Source organism: Cebus imitator, unplaced genomic scaffold (assembly GCF_001604975.1).
Source record: "Cebus imitator isolate Cc_AM_T3 unplaced genomic scaffold, Cebus_imitator-1.0 Scaffold144, whole genome shotgun sequence".
In the NCBI taxonomy this organism is placed as follows: Eukaryota; Metazoa; Chordata; class Mammalia; order Primates; family Cebidae; genus Cebus; species Cebus imitator.
In genome coordinates this window covers 1,558,586-1,580,800 of record NW_016107459.1, presented here as the reverse complement: position 1 = coordinate 1,580,800, position 22,215 = coordinate 1,558,586, and the positions used below count along the sequence as shown (strand labels likewise).

Genomic DNA, 22,215 nt, shown 5'->3' with positions numbered 1-22,215 from the left:
CTTATAGGAGCAATGTTACAAGTCAGAGTTTGTTTCTATTTTATTGGTATTAAACCAAAAATATAACAGCTAAATGCAGGTAGTAATTAAAACATTGCTTTCTTTATTAGGATAAAGTAGCAATATACTTGATCTTATATTAAATATTTCTGTAAGACAGAGACCCCACACTAGTACTTTTAGGAAAATGACTAACCAAATTGACATTATGGCCTAAATGATGAATGGGTCTAGAGTCAGGCATGATCTATGCAGTTAAACATTTACTGAATGCCTCCTGTGTGTTGAATACTGAACTAGACTTGGGAAACCTCTACTGATTTTCCCTTTCTCCTCATAACCACTATTACTACTCCCACTGCTGCTGGCTCATTCTTACTAAGCAGACACTCACTCTGAAAAATACAATTTAAATGAAAAATAACAGCTGACAAAATACTGCGTTATTATTCCATTTTTGTAAAATAGTATCTGTCCTTATGAGTGAATGTCTTAAAAGTCTGAAAGAAAATAGTAGTAACAATTACCTTGGGAGGTGGGATTATGTGTGAACTTTGTTTTTTGTTTTCTGTGTTTTTACGTTTTTTAAATGTCATAATGAACACTGACTACTTTTAAAATAAAAAAAATCTATTCAATTTTGAATGACACACTGTGTGCTATGTTCTTGAAATATATATTATTTAATTAATAGTAGGCTAAAGAGAGGAGTATTTATATTTGATTCTTAAATGAAGTATTGAGGTTTCCTGGCTCCATTTTAAATATTACCTAGAAACATTATGCTATAATTATATAATAGAAGAGATGAAAATGTAATTAAGTTTTAATCTTATTCAACTTCAGAGAAGTCATTGTTTCAATTATCTCAAAGTAGGACAAGTTTAAAAAGAAGAGAGTCTGAAAAAATCACTTTAAAGGATCATTTGTTCCTGCCAACAAGGCAACTCACAAAGTGCACAGGTCCTTGCAGTGGGATGCCTGCAATCAGCATCGCTGCCTACACTGCCAGCATTCTAAAAGCCCCTTATTCAGAAATACTCGGAGATTCAATAAGCTGCAGTACAGTGCATTCTTAAGGTCTCTGAGACTTTTTTCGTCTTGTAACTTAAGAGACAATGAAATAGATTTGGATAAAACATATATATATATATATATATATATATANTTTTTTTAAGGTGGAGTCTCGCTCTGTTGCCCAGGTTGAAGTGCAGTGGCGCAATCTCGGCTCACTGCAACCTCCGCCTCCAGGGTTCAGGGGATACTCTTGCCTCAGCCTCCCAAGTAGCTGAGACTGCAGGCACGCACCACCAGGACCCAGCTAATTTTTGTATTTTTAGTAGAGATGGGGTTTCATCATGTTAGCCAGGATGCTCTCGATCTCCTGACCTTGTGATCCGCCCACCTTGGCCTCCCAAAGTGCTGGGATTTACAGGCGTGAGCCACTGCACCTGGCCTTTTTATTTTTGAGATGGAGTCTTGCTCTGTTGCCCAGGCTGGAGTGCAGTGGTGCAATCTCACCTCACTGCAACTTCCACTGCCTCCCACATTCAAACAATTCTCTTGCCTCAGCCTCCCGAGTAGCTTGGACTACAGGTGCATGCCACCACACTGGGCTAATTTTTTGAATTTTTAGTAGAGACGGAGTATCACCATGTTAGCCAGGATCGTCTCGCTCCCCTGCCCTCATGAACCGCCCACCTCGGCCTCCCAAAGTGCTGGGATTACAGACGTGAGCCACTGCACCAGGCCCAGATAAAACGTATTTTAAAGAAGCAGGTCATAACCTAATTCAACATCGAAAACATTTATGAACAGGTCTGAAGGTACCTTTCAGTGCCTGTCTTCTCAAAAATCTAATCTTCTTTTTCTCTAAGGCTCAAAGTTCTTTAATGTCACTAGTTATTTTTCATCTAAATGAATGTCCTCACTTCCATAATTTATAGAATACTGAAATTAGGATAAGTGATTTTCAGGGTCCCTTTGAGTCTTAAAATTTTATTATTCTCTGAAAAACCACATAAATCAGTTTTTCCTTAGTTCTAATAGGAATTGATAACTGACAATGAACACAATTAGTACTTTTATTTTCACAGAGCTATTACCTTTAATTAAAGTAGATTCTAATAGATATTCATATTTATCTACTCAATAATTAGTACTCTATAGGATTATGGCAAGAATATTTTCACTAATTATATTACACATATTTCAAAATGCAAAAAAAAAAAAAAAAAATTGGCATTAAGTACTTTCAAGAAAATTTCAAAAAACAACCAACCTGATGACCTGGTTACAGTGGGCGCACATTGGAGTTCGTTTCCCTGCTGGAATGTGCTCAGCTCTTTGCACTAAAGTGTCCTGGTCGCTTGGCTGAGATTGTCCCAAAGCTGAGTTGGCTGGTGCCACTGCTTCTGAGGAAGTAGCACTGTTTGAGATTCTTCCAGTGGAAGGTACTAGGAGTTAAAACAGAAGAATCAGAATGAGAATAAGCCACATATAAACTTTTCCTAACAAATAATAAAAATTATTATTTTAATAATAATCTATTCACTTGTTATTCTGTCACTCACATTTACAGTGAAGTGATGAATCAAACACCAGGCTGTGACTATGCAAATGAATAGGAAAGAAAACCAAAGATTCCAACATAGTGAAAGAAGTATGACAGATATATGCATAGAATGTTTTAAGAAAAGCATCTCCTCTGCTGCTAAGAGGAGATGGTTAAGGTGAATGTTGAAAGTGAGTTATTTCTAGTTATCTAGACATCTCTGCTAACCATTAATCAGATTTAATTCCAAATATAATCATTAGATACATTAAAAATCCCAATGTGTTGAAGATAACAAAACCAAAAATTAACTCACTATATTCTCTCTGTTCCTGTATTCTCTAAGTAGACTGTGCAACCAATTACCCAGGAATAGAAAGCAGATATATAAGAAGCATCCTTGGCCCTTCCTCCCCCTCATTTGTAGTAATAGGTCCTGCTGGTTTGATACTACATATTGTTCTTGACTTCGCCTCCTCTTCCCCATTCCTATAATACTGCCTTAATTTAGATCCTTAACATCTCCCACCTCAACCAGCTACCAAAAATGTCTTGTCCTCCTTAAATTCATCCTCCCCGCTGCCACCTATGACTGAAATCTGACCCAACAGCATTTAAAGATTTCCCTATTTGACCCCTGAATGCAGTCCCTGCTTCCATGTGCTGCATACAAAGCTCCTGAGCGGTCTCTGCTTGCCCCACAACATCATCTTACACTGCCCGTTGCCTTTCACTTTATGCTCCACGACACTAAACTGACTCACTTTTTCTTGTGAATGGGTCTATCTATGCTTAGGCTGTTTTCACTATCAGTAACGCCATTTTCTACCCTTCTTCCTATTTACCTAGTAACCACTGCTTTATTGTTTAAGTCTCAGCCCAGAAATCAACTCCTCCAAAAACTCTCCTTGAATTGCATTTCTCTCCAACCCCCTCCACATAATCACGATTAAATGTTTCTCTTCTATGTTCTCATAATTTTCTGTTAATGTCTTTATTACTGTTTTTGCTACATATTTCTGTGCCTTTCCTTCCCCCAACTATCCCCTGAGAGCAGAAATTATGTCTTTTTTCATCACCCTAGCAACTTAACAGTGTCTGGAGAGAATGAATGAATGAATAAACTGAAATCAATACATAAGTGACAGAATGAGAAAACAGTGAGGGATTGAAACCAACAGATGGCCTGCTCCTCAGCCACAGGCAATTAAAAACTAATGGAAGAGAAAAAGTGCGCATGAAAATAGTCTAAAAGGAACAACTTTTAAGGAAAGCAAACAAATAATACAAATTAATAGAGTGTATTTATATAGACAAATATATTTACATAAATAGACATATATATGTGTATACACATGGACAGTATCTATATTATAGTTGGAATTGGGAAAGATTAATTAGGTTAATTGATATAGTAATTCTCCCTTATTCGAATGAAGGCTGTTTGCAATAATGTGCAATTACAGATCCAGAAACCCAGCATTTATAGACACTTCGCACATCTACAGTGTGCTGCCTGGCACTTGATCTATGAAACGGCACTTTCAGGCCAGGGATCTCTACTATTGCCCATGTTTCAAGTGAGTCAACTGGACTAGAAACATGTTTCCATTCTCTTAGACCCACACTTTCTCTTATAGAAATGGGGAAGAAAAGTACTGTAATATTCACTTGGTACACTACTTTCTTTCTTGTTACCTACTCATGCAGCCCAACTCTTACCTCTGTACATCTTTAATTTCTATATCCAGGTCTGATTTCTCCTAGAGCACCAAATATATATTCTCAAGGGCATTTTCAACTCTAACACCAGTTATTATCTTTAAATTCAAGACATGTAAAATGGATGTCCTCTTCTTGCACATATTACCAGCTCTTGCCAAGAATGCCTAGATGCTTGAATTCTCCCATTCACGTAGCACAGAACTCTGCCTCCTATGGCCCCGAGGGTTAGTCCCCGGACCCTAACAGCTGTTTCATAGAAAATGTTTCTTTCTCAGGTCTGTCTTTCCTTTCTCATCCAATCCTATCCTCTATCTTTTGAACTGTGGTCTTGAATTCCTCAAATTTGGACTATTGCGAGTCTCCTAACCACTTTCCCTGCTGCCACTCTCCTCTTCTACCTATTCTGCTACATTATTTTTCCAAAAACACTACTGTGATCACATATTCCTGCTTCTAAAATAAAGCTTCTGTAACTCATTACAAGCTATAGGTGGTCCTGAAAGTCGAGTCCCTCAATGAGTCCACTCCAATCTTCTATAAAACCTTGTCCTTTGTGTTTCCTTACATATCACTGCCATCATCTTCAGACTAAATTAGAGTTACTTAATATGTAGTTTGTGCAATTATTTCATACTATTTGAAGGTACTTTTTTTTTTTTTTTTTTTTTTTTTTTTTTATATTGTTTTTTTTTTTTTTTTTTTTTTTTTTTTTGAGATAGAGTCTTGCCCTGTTGCCCAGGCTGGAGTGTAATGGCATGATTTTGGCTCACTGCAACCTCCGCCTCCCAGGTTCAAGCAACTCTCCTGCTTCAGCCTCCTGAGTAGCTGGGACTACAGGTGCCCACCACTACGCCCAACTAATTTTTGTATTTTTAGTAGAGATGGGGTTTCACCATGTTGGCCAGGCTGGTCTTGAACTCCTGACCTTGTGATCTGCCTGCCTTGGCCTTCCAAAGTGCTAGGACCACAGGTGTGAGCCACCGTGCCTGGCCTTCTTAAATCCTTACAAAAGCCCTGTGATTTTGGTATTAGTACTACTTTTTTAATTTATGAGGAATCTGAGGCAAAGAGAGGTTTAAAAATCTGCCCAAAGTCACACAGCATGTAAAAGTCTTGAACTTGGGCTGTCTGGCTCCAGAGTCTGCTCTTAAACTATGCTACAGTTTATTCACTATCCCTTGAATATGCCACACCAGCCATTACCTCTGTGACCCTCAGCCAAGGAAATGGCTCTTTTTCCACTGCTACTTACAGTTTTCCCATTCTGTAAGGCCCATAGAAATTTCATTTTGGAGAAGACTTCTCCAAAGTCTTCTCTGACCACCCCAGCCAGAAGTAACACTCCTCACCTGTATAATTTATTAGCTGTTTATCAATATCCTGCCAATATCTTTTCCTCCTAAATTATTAATTACTTAAAAATGAGTACAAACTCTATATGCTTTTTCCTACCCACAGCCAGAAAATTGCCTTACAAAAAAAGATGAAGAAATAATATTTAATCAATTAAATGAAAAAAGGAAGATTCCCAATCTTTTTTTCTTTTTCCTTTTTTTTTTTTTTTTGCATTTGTAAAGAAGACTATACAGATAGATACTTTAAAAATGTGGATTAGATTCAGGATTTCAAATAATGGGAATGTAACCAATTGGAAAATCTGAAAATCAGACCTCAAAGAAAGCCAAATCCTTTCATCTAGCATATGCCTTTATTTTATCACATTAATTATGCATAAGCTCTAAAGTACTGAGTCACTGAGACACTTTAAGCAATGAAAGAGTGTTGTAATTCTCTATCAGTCATTGTAAAATGGGACATAATCCATGTGGCCCATACCTCAAGGAGAAGGTATACGGGGAACTAACTTACTTAGCATGAGAAGCCATTCTTAAACATGAAACATGTGACTGTATCTTAAACACACATAAAACGGCTCTCAGCTCTACTGCTATTCCTTTCTTGGGAAGAAAAGCTTTGCTTTCTGTTACTGCCCCATTTTAACCACTTTGGAAGTGAAATAAATTCTCACACCTCCATTTGTTGCTGTGTTGCTAGCACATTGGCCCGCACACAAAGCTATACAAGCTCTATTAATTACCAAGTCCTGAACATTTCCAAGGCACAGTTATTTCCCGTATGAATAAAGTGATGTTTCATTTCTTCAGACTGAATTTCTCACCACTCTAGCACAGGAATGGGCAATCTTTGAGCAGTCAAGTGCCAGCCTCCTAGTCGCTGCTCACTTGGCTTACGTGGAAGAGGGAAATGTAAGAGGGTGAAATCTTGGGAGAGGGAAGTACCATAAATGAGCCCTGCTTCCATTACGATTTTGGAGAGAACTACACTACCATACTAAGAAAACCAGTCTTCCATGGGTAACACATTGACCAAAATGCTTCAAATGCATTGAACCCACTACAAAAACCATCTACTTCTATGTAGGAAAAAAAAAAGTACTCCTCTTTAGAGATCGCTTAAGGATGAGAATCTACTTGTTCATAATGATGTGTTTTTTTTCTCTTAAGTTCTAATGATAACATTAAACAGGAGCACTGAATCAGCCTCATTTCACAATCTAGGAATGTAAGTCACAAAAAATGTGACTTATTCGAACTGAATAATGAGCAAGTCAGGAAGCTGTTACGATGAGAACATTAGGAGGAAGTTGATTCTTGACTCAAGATTTCCTTTTTAGCCTTAAGCTTGAGCAACTTTCACTAAATATTGGCTTCTTTTATGGCCAAATTATAGAGCAAGGAAAATACTGAAGACTACTAGAGTTGCATCAAAATAATCAGAAGAAGTAGATGGTACAGTTTGAGCATTAAGAAAAATAAAAATAGTAGCTACAATGGATGGAAATACTTCAAATATATCTAAGTCTATGAGTTTATGATTCTAGATTTTTTTTTAAAATCCACTTTGCTTATCTGTAGAGGATGCTACGGAACCAATTCATTATTTAAAAACTAGTACAACTTAATAAAAGGAAAAATCAAGCTTTGTTAATCATTGCTTCATAATTGATCATGTTTCATTAATATCCCACTTGCTCCCTGCCATGTCTGAACTATTATGAAACAAATTCAAGATATGTCATTTAATCTACATTGTAATATAATCTCTAAAAGAGTACTCTTTTATAACAAACATAATCATAATACTGTTATCACACTTAAAAATATTTCTTAATATCACAAAACACCCAATTTTCAATTTTTTTTCTGATTATTTGATTGTCTATTAGCTATCTATTGCCACTGTAACAAATTACTAATAACTTACTGGCTTAAAAACAACACAAATTTATACCTAAACCTAACAGTTATCCTACGCAGATATTACTGGGTCAAGATCAAGGTGGTGGTAGGGCTGTTTTTCTCTCTGAAGGCTCTAGGGAAACTGAGACTGTCCAATTCTCTGTTTCCAAAGCCCCTTCCACCATCTTCAAAGCCAGCAATCATGGGTCGAATTGTTTTCACTTAGTACCTCTCTGATCCTCTCTTCTGCCTCCCTGCTATTCCACTTTGAAGACCCTTGTGATTACAGTGGGTCAAAGCAAAATAGTCTCCCCATTTTTAGGGCCAATTGATAAGCAATCTTAACTCCATCTGCAAACTTCATTTCTTTTTGTCATATAACATAGTCACAGGTCTGTGTTCATGGACATCTTTGGAGGGGGCATTATTTTGCCTACCACACATCTCCCAACACAATAATTTTTTTTTTTTTTTTTTTTTTTTTTTTTTTTTTTTTTGAGATGGAATCTCACTCAATTGCCCAGGCTGCAGTGTAGTGGTGCAATCTTGGCTCACTGCAATCTCTGCTGCCCGGGTTCAAGCAATTCTCCTGCCTCGGCCTCCCGAGTAGCTGGGGTTACAGGTGCCTGCCACTGTGCCCAGCTAATTTTTGTATTTTTAGAGAGACGAGGTTTCACCATCTTGGCCAGGCTAGTCTTGAACTTCTGACCTCGTGATCCACCTGCCTTGGCCTCCCAAAGTGCTGGGATTACAGGGGTGAACCACTGCACCCGCCCCAACACGGTAATTTTTTTTTGTTTTTTATTTAAAAAACTTTTTAGAGACAAGGTCTCACTCTGTTCCCCAGGCTGGAGTGCAGATACATATATTTGAATATTCTTCTATAGTAAAAGTTTTGAAGAGAAAATAACTTAATTGTTTCATCTTTACAACAATATTTCAAGGTACTGTCACTATTTAATAGATCAAAAATATAAACTTCTGAAAGGATAAGTAACTTGTCCTAAAACATGTAGAATCATGAAATGGGGCAAATGTTTTTTGAACAACTACTGTGTGCCAAAAAATGTGCTGGCTCTACCGACTTGGACAAGACAAATATGATTTCTGCCTTTACTGAGTTTAAAGAAAGTTACAGGAAAGTAAAGTCTGTTATGTTATAGTGGGACAAGTGCTAGAAAGGTGGAAAAATACTGAGTTTACCTGCAGATATCTTTCACTCACAAGTTTATACCAAGAGCCGATAATGAGGCAGGCACTATGCTATGCATGTGTTCACAGGGGAGGATGGTACATGTATGTTCAAGTTGGAGGCGCCTGTGGTCCATCTAGTACAAATAATTTATTGAATTAAAAAACTCAAGAGAAATATCTAAGCTAGAAGAATTGATTCAAGAGTCACCAACATAATGATGACATTTGAGTCTGTGGGAGTAAACGAGACTGTTTCAGGGAAAGTGCAGCATGAAAACAGAAGAGCTCCTTAGGCAGAAAGCAAATAACAAATACCTCAGGACTGACAGAGAGACAGGAGAAAAACCAGGAGAGCATGTCATGGAAACGAGTGGAGGAGAGGAGAGAATCTGGGACCCAAAACCATATCTATTTGACTCCAAAGCTTATGTCCTTATGCATTAATTCATCAATAATTATCTATTAAGTCCCTACTGTGTGCTAAGCTCTTTGCCAGTTAATGTCTTGATCCATTAAAATATGAAGTCAGAGCTCCTTAAATGTGATTTAAACCTGGTAGTACTAACTTCTGGACCAGTTTGGAGGAGGGATAGTGATAGTTGAGATGATTTATTTCTGCTATTTTAATTTCCTTACTGAGCTTGCTAGAATAAATTTAGGAAAAATGTACGAAGGTGTTATTTTTTTATTTTTCTTGAAGTCTCTAATAACTTAGATTATCACTTTTAAGCCCTTCATGTATTCTGTAAAATATTAGTTTCTTAGAGAAATACTACTTTATTTTCAGAAACCTGGCTGCCCAAACTTTTTAGCCATTATAATTAATGGCTGTAAAGTTCCTGAAATAAAACATACGGATAAAAGGCTGTATTCTTCACGTTTTGCGAAACATTTAGGAGAATTTATATAAATTGCTTTAGAAGAGAAATGTGGCCAGGTGTGGTGGCTCACATCTGCAATCCCTGAACTTTAGGTAACTAAGGCAGGAGGCTCACTTGAGGCCAGGAGTTTGAGACCAGCCTGGGCAACACAGTGAGACCTGAATCTCTAAAAACAAAACAAAACAAAAACCTAGTTGGGGCTGGGTGTGGTGGCTCAGGCCCGTAATCCCAGCACTTTGGGAGGCTGAGCGGGGCGGATCATGAGGTCAAGAGATCAAGACTATCCTGGCCAACATGGTGAAACCCTGTCTCTACTAAAAAATACAAAAATTAGCTGGGTGTGGTGGTGCACGCCTGTAGTCCCAGCTACTCAGGAGGCTGAGGCAGGAGAGTTGCTTGAACCTAGGAGGCAGAGGTTGCAGTGAGCCAAGGTCGCACTACTGCACTCCAGCCTGGTGCCTGATGACAGAGCAAGACTCTGTTTCCAAAAAAAAACAAACAAAAAACAAACAAAAAAAAACTTAGTTGGGCATCGTGGCATGCACCTATAGTCCTGGTTACTCAGGGGTGTGAGGCAGGAGGATCACTTGAGTCCAGGAGCTTGAGGTTGAAGCGGGCTGTGATAACATCACTGCACTTCAGCCTGGGCAACAGAACGAGAAACATAATTATAGATCTAATACTTTTGCTAAGGACAAACGGACTTTGAGGAGGTGAATATTTCAACTACTACATTTGGATTAAGATAAAGCAGCAAAGGAAGTTATGGGGACAAATCTAGGAATAATCGTAAAACATATTTTGATTCCTTATTTTAAAAATCCTATAATACTTCATTCTCATTAAGTCAGAAGAAAGGCTGATATTGAAAATATCAATGGATACTAGGCTGGGTGCAGTAGCTCATGCCTATTATCCCAGCACTTTGGTAGGCTGAGGCAGGTGGATCTCTTGAGGTCAGGAATTTGAGACCAGCCTGGCCAACGTGATGACACCCTGTCTCTACGAAAAAATACAAAAATTAGCTAGGCATAGATGCCTGTAATCCCAGTTACTGGAAGGCTGAGGCAGGAGAATTGCTTAAATCCAGGTGGTAGAGATTGCAGTGAGCTGAGATTGAGCCATTGCACTCCAGCCTGGGTGACAGAGAAAGACTCCATCTCAAAAAAAAAAAAAAAAAAAGAAGAAGAAAAGAGAAAGAAAAAAATCAATGGATACTAATACTCCCCCTGACAAATGTTTACAGCCCCAACAAGGCAGAAGTCATATGTGAGATTTTATGGTGTGAAAAACAACTGGCTCAACTGCAAGAGGCGTTCTTGATAAAAACACTGAGGCTAATGTTGTGCTTGTATAAATAACTGGGCTACATCAAAGTGGCACTCTTGGGGAGATAGAGTATTGTAATTTAACATCTCAGGAAATATTTTCTCAATGGTATGGTAGCAATTTTATACATACTAAATTGGGTAGCAGTCATGGCAACATGCTTGCATTTTATTGTGTGCAGCAAGTGCTTTCTTCCCTGCCCCTTCCCCAGCCATTGCAAACAGATGGTGGCCAAGAGAAGCACAGAATATGTGCATTTTGTCTGTCAAGCTCCTTATGTTGAAAGCCTAAACAACAGTCTACTCTTCATAATCTAGGCATGAAATCACATCCAACAGAAATGGAGGAAGTTAAGCCAAGATCTGGGATCAGAGGAAAGTACATTCTGGAGACGTTTGTGCAATTTTTAAAAAATGAAATCAGGATTTGTTTTTTTTTACTCAGTGATTAAAAGCAAATTGGACAGATTAAAATATTACCATTTCTCTAAGCAGTGGAGAATGCTGGTATGTACGCTATAAAAAATGGAAACAGGTGCGCCCAAGGCTAAGTATCAAATATTTCCACATCTTCAGGAGGTTAGCTTCTTCCATTAGCAACCAGCCTTTCAACTTTAAGAACCCAGATTAAACTGGATCTACAATATCTTAATTAAAGTGAGTGTGGGGATTTGTATTACATTCACTTCTCTTTTTAATTTCTTATATCACACATCATCAAAATTCAGTACACACAGACTTGCCTTTTTCTCCCAGCTGACCTTACACAGAAAACTTCCATTTGGTCAGAGATACAAGTAAAAGAAACCCAGTATGTACCTTGAAGATAAAGATAAGAGATCTTAACATATGTGGTTCTATTAGAATTCAATGAAGTCAACAAATTACTTATTACAATATACACAGTTTTCTAAATCATCTAAATATCACTGTTCCATTTTATACTTAGAGTGAAAAGACAAGTCTATGCTTTTATTGTAGGAGGCCAATGTGCTTCATTTTCTTAAAAAAAAAAAAAGAACAAAGGAAAAGAAATAAAAAATAATAAAATTCAGGTAAAATATTTTTAAAAGAATAAAAACAAAACTGAGACATAATTTATGATCCCAGGAATACTAAACAGGATCAATGGTAAACTTATACAGACTCTGTAAGCATAGAATGTATTTAAAATATTAAATTTGTAAAATTTTTTTCATATTTAGATGGGAAAACTGTAAGGACATACATTAAAATTATTTTATACTCAAATTATGCCTAGAGTTCTAACATGTCTTATTTCCAAAGTAACATGAAAGCTTAACGAAATTGGCTTTTACTATTTTCCCACCAATTTTCAACTATTTATATAAATGAGAAAGCAGCCTAGTTTCAGAAATAAAGGAGAAAGGTATCTAAGGTTGAAGTTGCCCTATAAATAGAGTTCTAATCATGTAAGGAAAAAAAAAATGAAGCAGGACAAAAAAAAGAAATTTTAAGATTTCTCCATGTCAATATCCACAGTGTCTCTAATGATGAATACAAGTTATTATAAAATTTAAAAAAGGGGTACTCCTTACATTTCTATTACTATTACTAATTCTCTAAGATATCTCTCAAAGTCATTAGCTCTCCAAAACAAATGATACTTTATCATTTTTCAAAGTTATGTTTGAATTTAGTATCTTTTAAAAGCAGAGATGGTGGGCCAGCTTTTTCATGGTAGAAGCAGCAGCACATCTAGCATAAAAACTAAAATTTAAAATATACAGGCTACTAGCTCTGGGCTTTCTAGCTGTGATGTTAGAAATGTCATCATTCTGTGTCTTAAGTTACCTTCTCTGTAAAACAGCAATAATAACTACCTCAAAGGGTGAGAGGATTAAATGAGGTAGTAAAAGTGTTGACTTACACTTCTTTGAATGTGTAAGAAATGCTTCTTAAGTGTCAATTATTATTACACTCTGACACAAGATCTTCCATAGTTAAAAAAGTATCCACTCATTCAACAACTACGTAGTACATGAAATGTTTTAGACGTAAGAATTTTTCTGGCATGGAAGATACACTTAAGGATAAGATATCTGCCTAGAAAAAGTTAATCTTCTTAAAGGCGCTACAGACAAGCAAATAGGAAATCATAGTATCTCAGGACTAGCGTTACCAAGACTGCTGATGGCTGTCAATAAAGTCTGCAACTACTATACAGAATTATCAGACATCATTATTCTTATTCATGGGCTTTAAAACCAATGTTAACAAAACTTTTTCTGTAAAGAGCCAGAGAATAAATATTTTAGGCTTCATGGGGCTCACAGACTCTTGCGACTATTCAACTCTACCACTGTGGCATGAAATCACCCACAAACAATATGTAAACAACTGTACTGTAGCTGTTTTCCGATGAAACTTCATTCACAAAAATCGGTGGTGGACTAGATGTGACCAAGGAACACGGTTTGCCAATCCTTGGTTTAAACCATACACATCTATTAATAAGAATAGTTCTTTATGAAAAGCATATATGAGAACAAATCTATATGTCTACCTTTATAAAAGGTTTAATATTTTAATCTCAGAATGAGAAGAAAATGGGGAGAAAGAATAGTTTTCACAGATGGGCCCTTGCATCAGCACTGGAAAGCTTCTAACACGGAAATAAATTTCAATGAAGGAACATTTAGAAGAAAAAAAAGCAAGCAATTAATGGTTGTTACTTTTATTTTTTCCTGAGAATCAGAAACAAAAATCTACTTGTTATGTGAGGAGATGGGAATATTTACATGTTTCACACCCCAGTTTTGACAATGGACAGCTCCAGTCAGGGCTTTATGGCAAGTGGGCTGTTTAGTTTAATGATGTCAAAATGCAGGGGAGCAGATGGCAATAAAACATTAGAAGAGATGAAATACACGCAACTGGTAGCAGTTTACTTATTCATATAAAAATTTTAAAATGGAACCAATAAATCTATCCATCTTAGCTAAGCAAATCTAGTTATCTTGATTTATTACTGCAGTGCAAAGCCTACAATGAAATTTGGGATGGTTGTAGAAACAGCAATTTCCTTTCTCACCCCTATCTCCCTTAGACTTCAAATAAAAGATAGAATTTATATTCACTTATAACTGAGATGCACATCATTCAGTCTTTGATCTAATCAAATCTCACAAATATATTTGAGTCTTTCTCAAAAAAAAAAAAAAAATGAAACAACATATCAGATCTCTCCAAAGCTCAGTCCATAATGAAATAAATAAGCTTTTCTTTCTTGCTAAATGTGGCATACACCAGAAGCAGGGTATGATTTAAAAGGAAAAAAAACCCCACATTAACTACAATCTTAGCCAAATGATCTAAATTTCAAAAATGGAGTTTAGATGCAAAGAAAATGTTACTTGAAACAGATCTTAGCAGCTGCCAGTTACTTGATGCTCCCTATTATCCAAGGAAAGAATCCTTTCTATCCCATCCCTAAGACATATAGTCCTCCTTAAATATATTCACTGATACTGTCTTTTGACTCAGGAAAATACACTTCCTGAAATAGGGATGGTGAGAACTCCTCAGATAGGGTACAAGAGAAGCAAAAATTAACTATTCATTTTGAAAAGCAAGTTTGTATCTTTTTCCCTTTTTCGTTTGATCAAAAGAAATTTACAGTGTCCCCAAAAGACCTTCAAATGGTCACAACTTTTATATTTATAGCTTACTTGTATCATGCTTCTTCAAAACACAAAACAACTTATATCCTAAAAAAGAATCACCAACTTTTGTTTTCACATTCTTGTCAGTTAAGATCCTTTGTCTTTACAACATATCAAAACTGTTTCATAGAGAAAAGCATATCACTAAGATAAAGCTTATATATATAACACCTAATTCATATAAAGTGAATGATGCCTTAACAAGAGCATAGGGAAATTGGTATCTGTTCAATACAGAGTATCAGAGGTTAAGAATGTCTAATATTAAATGATAAAAAACTACTGGCCTTGAGTATGTCACCATAATATCAACTAATATCAATATATGCTTTTATTTTCCTTAGCAGAATGCCTGCCTCCATGGGCACCTTTAATAATAAGAAGAAATCTACTAATTTCTTGTCAACACCAGGGATATGAGAGTAAACAGGGCTCAACCGGGAGTTGTGTGTACACACAAAGTATGAAGGTAGCATTCTAGTATGCTATAAACGAATACAATCCTCCACTGGTGTTTTAACAGAGGATACACAGTCAAGCTCCCAGGGAGGGCAGTGGTTAAAACCGGCAGCCCAGTTAGGTAAAAGTGTAAATACCTTGCAGTTCTCCTGCCCAGGGAATTCCCTCCAAATCACTGCCACTGCCCAGGGCAATATTCATTTTCATATCTCCAGATTGGATTACCTCAACAACTTCTTAAATGGTCTCTAGGACTCCAATCTTAATCTCTACAATGAAGTCATGATGATCTTTTAAACACATTAATGCTATAATAATCTTTTAATAATTCAAGTCTGATTTTGCCACTTCCAGCTTATAAATCTTTTAATAGGTTCCTTTCAGCATCAAGTCCACACTTTTATATTCAAAGCCACCATTAATCCATCCAACCTTCTCTCTGGGCCACTAGACAGTCTTGAATATACTGAACTACTTGTCCTTCCTACCCAAAGCCAAAATCTCTTAGTTTTTGCATATGTTGCTCCGTCTCCAAATTGGCCTCCTCCTAAAAATGTTCAAGGGTAGTTGACTACATGAAATTTTGTTTTAGGCATTAAAATATTATTTCTGCATAAAATAGGACTTTACTATAAACAAATATATATTTTACCTCAAGATTGTTTCCTCGGAACTTTATCTAAGTCTTTTTCTTCCCTTTCCACTCATCTGCACCTCCATGCCTTCTGACCTGGGACTCATAATCAGATCTGACTCTTCTTTGTGCCCTTTTTGATGATTTCTATATTATATACCCGTGCTTTGCATCCCAGCTAATTTGTCCACAATGACAAAATGGGTGATCCCACATTTCTAGTATTTCCTATGTACTCCACTGCTTTGTTGCTTATGTGCAGTAAATTATAACATTTTTTTTAGATGGGGGTCTAGCTCTGTCACCCAGGTTGGAATGCAGTGGCACAATCTTGGCTTACTGCAACCTCTGCCTCGCAGGCTCAAGAGATCTTCCCATCTCAGCCTCCTGAGTGGCTGGGACCATGGGTGTGCACCACTATGCCTAGCCAACTTTTTTTTTTTTTTAATTTGTGGAGATGCAGGTCCCACTATGTTGCCCAGGCTGGTCTCAAACTCCTGACCTCAAGTGATCCTCCTGCCTTTACCTCCCACAGTGTTGGGAGTACAGGTGTGAGCCACAGTAGTGCCCGGCCCTTGTATTTTGAGAAAAAAAAAAATTCCTATTATAGTGCTTTACAACTGTCATTATTTTTTAATTTCCAAAAATAAACAATATATTACTAGTTATAGTACTGCTTACATTCACAATCTTCATTCTTAAGAGAGTTAAATGCTTCAAGGAGAATGGAGCTCCTTTCTCCTTAGCAACATGCTTATTTTCTAACAGCAGCCTTTGGCAGACAGTGTTCCTACCTTTTCAATGACTGTTGTTGGAATTTCAAGTTTGGTAGGAGGACAGATCTATCTTGGCAGATGAATTCTGCATCCTTCAGATCGTATGATGTCCTAAATAAGACAACTGACTTCTCCACCCATTCACTTTCTCAGGGATATTTACTGAAGGCCTATAAACTGTGCCAGGCATTGTTTAGGTGCTGTACAATAGTGATCAGTATGACCCTGTCCTCAAAGGAATGAATCTAAAAACAGTGGTAAAAGACACCTACATAAACAATTAAAATGAACAAGATGAATGCTATAATAAAGACGTTATTGAACTTTTGTAGGAGCATAGAAAAAGAACAGATAACAAGGGGGCTCAAGAAAGCATCACGAAGGGGTAACAGCTGGTCTTAAAGGGTAAAGAGAAGTTTGTCAGGGGTAGAAGGGATGGAAAAGCATTTCAAGTAAAAGAAGCAGCTTGTACAAAGCAGAGAAGTGTGTGCCAAGGAATGATATGAACTCATGAACTTCAGTGTGAGTGGACTATAGGGAACAGTATTATAAAATGAAGCTGGAGAAGAAGGTTGGCCTGAAATTGCAAGGGGACTGAAAGTTCTGTTAAGAAGCTAAGCATTTTGACCATAGGCAGCAGACAGCCCCAAACATTTCCAGGTAGGGACATCACATGAGAACTGGTTTTTGTTGGACAGTAACAATGTAAGTTATTAATGCCATCAAGAAAAGGAATAAAGGCATAGAAAGTTAACCTCTGAGTATCCTCTAAGTACCAGGTATCTACGACCTAGTTACATCATTTCATTTCACAACAATGCTATAGGAGATGTGTTTAAGGTCTTTATTTTAATAAAGAAATGGATGCCGGGTGTACTGGCTTATGCCTGTAATCCCACCACTTTGGAAGGCTGAGATGGGTGGATCATGAGGTCAGGAGATCGAGAACATCCTGGCCAACATAGTGAAACCTGTCTTTACTGAAAATACAAAATTAGCTGGGCATGGTGGTGTGCGCCTCCCAGCTACTCAGGAGGCTGAGGCAGGAGAATCGCTTGAACCCAGGAGCCAGAGGTTGTGCTACTGCGCTCCAGCCTGGGCGATAGAGACTCCGTCTCCAAAAAAACAAAAAAGAAATGGAAAAAACTCACAAAAATGCTAACCTTCTGAAATTCATACCCATAAAGGGTAGGCATTTCTATTTTGGGGGGCCACCACCAGTCAGAAAACTGGACTCAATGAACAGGTCCTGATCTATCAAGGCATTGCTTATATTCTAATGAATTAATCATTCTCATTTTGTATATGATTAAACCAAAATTAGAAAACTGATGTGTTCCAACATAGAAAGGCTCTTCATTACTTTCTGATTGAATTTGTGAAAATCATTTCATTACATTTGTGAGATAGTAGTATTTTATACACATTTATATCTAATGAACTAAATTTATCTAATCTGGTATCTATAATTTAAACAGGGTCTAAGAAAAACATCACATAAGAAATTAGGTTACCTACAAAAATACAGAAACATATTTTTTTGTTCCTAACTGCTTATTAATTATATATAATATGAAAAATTTAAACATAAAACCCTATTAGACATACAAATGTAGTGAATTCAAATTAGGTTTTAATAAGTACAACTCCCAGATTCATAAGAAAAATCTTACCTTTTATATCTTTTTCTAGATTCAAATCCATATTTATAAAGGGACGACTGCATCTTAATCATGGAAGTATTACCAAAGACACAGGGCGAATAGGAGGCAGTCTTGCTAGCTTAAATAAAGCTTGAGTTTGGATTCTTACCTTTTTGTATTAACTTCCATCCCCACTGTGAACTTTTGGACATTTTGCATCCTAAGACATTTGGCTCTTTGTCAGTCCCTGGCAAGCTTGTGTGTGTGGTAGCGTATGTTAAACTACATGCCTGAGAAAAAGATAATCCAATCTACACTATAATGCTGTTATGTACATACCTAGTTCCTATTTATCAACTGCTACAGCATGACTGGGTTATTCAAAGACTTCTGGGTATCATAGGCCACATAATACCACAAGTGAAATGATCTAAGAGTTAAAGCTGAAACTTCAGTAGAGGTAACAGAAACCCATGACCAGCTCAGAGTACACTGGCAGTGTCTTAAAATTTCAGTGAGTCATTTCAATGTAGCCTTTTTCCTTTTTTTTTTTTTTTTGGCCCATCACTTCAAAACTACCATAGTCATCACCCAATAGACACACAAAAAAATGAGACATTTACTTAAATCAGTGACTTTCAAACTTTTTTTAAAAAAACAGGAGTTAGAGACCAGCCTGGGAAACATGACAAAACCCTGTCTCTACAAAAAAAATACAAAAATTAGCTGGCTGGTGGTGCAAACCTATAGTCCTAGCTACTCAGGAGACTGAGGCAGGAAGGATGGCTTGAGCCTGGAAGGCAGAGGTTGTAAAAAGCTGAGATTGTGCCACTGCACTCCAGCCTGGGTGAAAGACGGAGACCCTGTCTCAAATACATACATACATACATACATACAGTACAACGATTTTCATAGTACTTACCTTATATTAGGTATTATAAGTAATCTAGAGATGACTGAACATATACGAGAGGATACACGTGGGTTATATGCAAATACTGCACTACTGTACATCAGGGGCTTGAGCAGTCTCAAATTTTGGTACTGGTGGGAGTCCTGGAACCAGCTATTCACAAATACCCAGGGACGATTTAAAATAACATCAATGGTAACAGTCACTCTTTGGTGATTTGCAGGCTGGGGAGGGATCAAATTGTGTTGTTGTCATGTTTCTTTTTCTTTTTTTTTTTTTTTTGACAGAGTCTCACTCTGTCACTCAGGCTGCAGTGCAATGGCTTGATCTCAGCTCACTGCAACCTCTGCCTCCTGGGTTCAAGCGATTCTCCTGTCTCAGCCTCTTGAGTAGCTGGGATTACAGGCGTGCATCACCACACCTGGCTAATTTTTGTATTTTTAGTAGAGACGGGGTTTCACCATGTTGGTTAGGCTGGTCTCGAACTCCTGACCTTGTGACCCACCAGCCTTGGCCTCCCAAAGTCTTGGGATTACAGACGTGAGCCACTGTGCATGGCCTGTTTTTTTTTTTTTTTTTTTTTTCTCAGCAACACTACAGCACAGCTATGAATAGTTAAGAGAATGAAGCCTGAAGCTTTAATGTGAGAGAAGCAAAGCCACCTGCCTTAATACTTAAAGCCCACACGCTCACTTCCTGACTGCTACATCTCTTTAGTTGGCACTGTCATTTCCACAGGTGAACTATAAAGAACGCACGAACCCATGATGAGTCCACTATCATCTTCTAAATCAAAAGACTCTTTCATTTGCATCAGGAAGCTTTTGAAACTATTTCTCTAAGACTAAGAGTACATTCTGAAATGATTTTGTTGTTGTTGTTGTCTTTAAACCATGGTATACCATTGCGTAGGGCAGAAGAATTTGAATGGCTGGGAATTTTGTATTTATTTTTAAATTTTCCGAAATAGCACAAAATAACTTTGCTACAACATAATAACGGACTACCTGCCCATTTACAGCATCTGGAGCAAGATAAATAAGAGTTCAGTAAATATTTTCTAATTTGAGCTAAGAATTATGATGTAATTCAACTGACTTCACAACAGAAAACATACTTTCTTTGTAATTTTGCTTTATAATGTCATATAATGTATAATGTTTTATACTGTTGTAGTTTTGCTCATATAAAATTCATTTATATTTTCTAGAAAAAACAATGTTTTAAAAACTAACCATGTGAATCATTATTACAGTTGCTAATATTTGCCTACTTTGATTATTCTAACAAATTTAATTAGGCTCGGAGAAAGCACTCCATTGCCCTCTTGTGGTAATTTTGCTGTACTATGTTCACCAAGAGTTCAAAAAAAAAAAACAATTTTTTTCTTTCCACGCAAGAGGCAAAGCAGTATTTTAACCATAAATTTCTGAACTTCCAAAAGCCGTATATAAACTTTCTGTCTTCCACTGTCCATATACTTTGTGCCTTCCCTTCAGTTTATACCTCAGAAATTTAGTCTTTTCCTTGCTTTTTATAAAAGCAATTGCCATACCAATAGCATTTTTTTCTGAAAGTTACTTTCTGTATTCAAATGCACACAAAATAATTACAGAAAATCTTCATCATCATACATACACTTCAAATAAATAGAAATAACTAAAAAATGTATGCGGCTGAGCTTAGCATTTTTTCCCCAAGAGCACAGGTCTTGCTAAGATGGTTAATAGTCCAGAAATTTCACAGACTAATAATATTAGACTGAATATTCTAAGTTTTTAGAAGTAATAAAAGTCTTTCCTCTTAAATAGTCTAACAATATGCAGTGGCCTATCCTCTTTCCAACACAATAGAAATACTTCTAGCTTCTTAGCAAAATTAGTGATGTGTAACATATACCACTATAAAATAGACTGTATATGGTTTTCTAAAAAATATAAAGGATTTTATTTAATGTTTAATATATTTAAACATTGTGGAAAATACAAAAGTAAGATGGATTCCTAATTAACTTAAAATTCACTCTTACAAATGGCAAAAATATCCTTAAACGAATAATGAGTGATCAAATTATTTTTTTTTTAGACACAGGGTATCACTCCTGTTGCCCAGGCTGGAGTGTAGTGGCGTAATCACGGCTCATTGTAGCCTCAACTTCCTGAGTTCATGTGATGCTCCCACCTCAGCCTCCCAAGTAGCTGGGACTACAGGCACACGTGCCACCATGTCCGGCTAGTATTTTATATTTTTAGTAGAGATGGGGTTTTGCCATGTTGCCCAGGCTGATCTCAAACTCCTGGGCTCAGGTGATCCTCAACCTCCCAAAGTATAGGGATTCTAAATATGAGCCACCCCACTCAGCCATGATCAATTCTTAAAGCTATCATACTGTGAAAAGCGGCCACTTGTGTACTCAATCAGCACTCATCTCAAAACTGATGAAGAAAGACCAGAAATTACAGGACTAGGTGAAGAAGTACCTTCTGTACAGAAGAGTAAGAACTTTCAAAAGCATAGTAGCATGGCATGTCTTAGAAACTGAAGATGGTTTAGTGCAACAAAGCACAGATTATAAATTGGGCAAAGCAGGAGATGATTTTGAGAAGTTTGTAGGGGCCAAAGAAGAAAAGGTCATAGATGATATGTTAAGGAAGGATGAGATAGTCAAGCATCCACAGCTGGGGAGTGAAGCAGCAATTAGAGTTGAGAAAGGCTAAGCACGGCAGCTCACACCTGTAATCCAAATGCTTTGGGAAGACAAGGTGGGAGGATCACTTAAGCCCAGAATTTCGAGACCAGCCTGGGCAATATAATGCTACCCATCTCTACCGAGAAAAAAAAAAGAAGCTACTAGGGAAGTTGAGGTGGGATGATCACTTGAGCCTAGGAGTTTGAGGCTACAGTGAGCTATGATTGTGCTACTGCACTCCAGCCTGGGAGGCTGTACTTACATTATATTAGGTATTATAAGTAATCTAGAGATGACTGAAAGTATATGAGAGGATATATGTGGGTTATATGCAAATACTGCACTATTGTACATCGGGAACTTAAGCAGCCTCAAATTCTGGTATTGGTGGACCTATTCACGAATACCCAGGGACAACTATATTTTAAAATGACATTTAATTTCCCTGTCTCTTAAGAAAAAAAGAAAAAGCA

At 37.1% G+C, this 22,215-nt stretch overlaps 1 protein-coding gene across 11 annotated transcripts in view; it reads right to left on the bottom strand.

The window, feature by feature from the left end:
* PDLIM5 (PDZ and LIM domain 5) overlaps positions 1-22,215 on the bottom strand; it is a 206,859-nt gene that overhangs the window by 28,179 nt on the left and 156,465 nt on the right. For all 11 annotated transcript variants that reach the window (XM_017542411.1, XM_037743427.1, XM_037743428.1 and 8 more), the window contains one exon: positions 2,282-2,456. In XM_017542411.1, the coding sequence (XP_017397900.1) occupies positions 2,282-2,456 (175 nt within the window). The remainder of the gene's footprint in view (positions 1-2,281; positions 2,457-22,215) is intronic.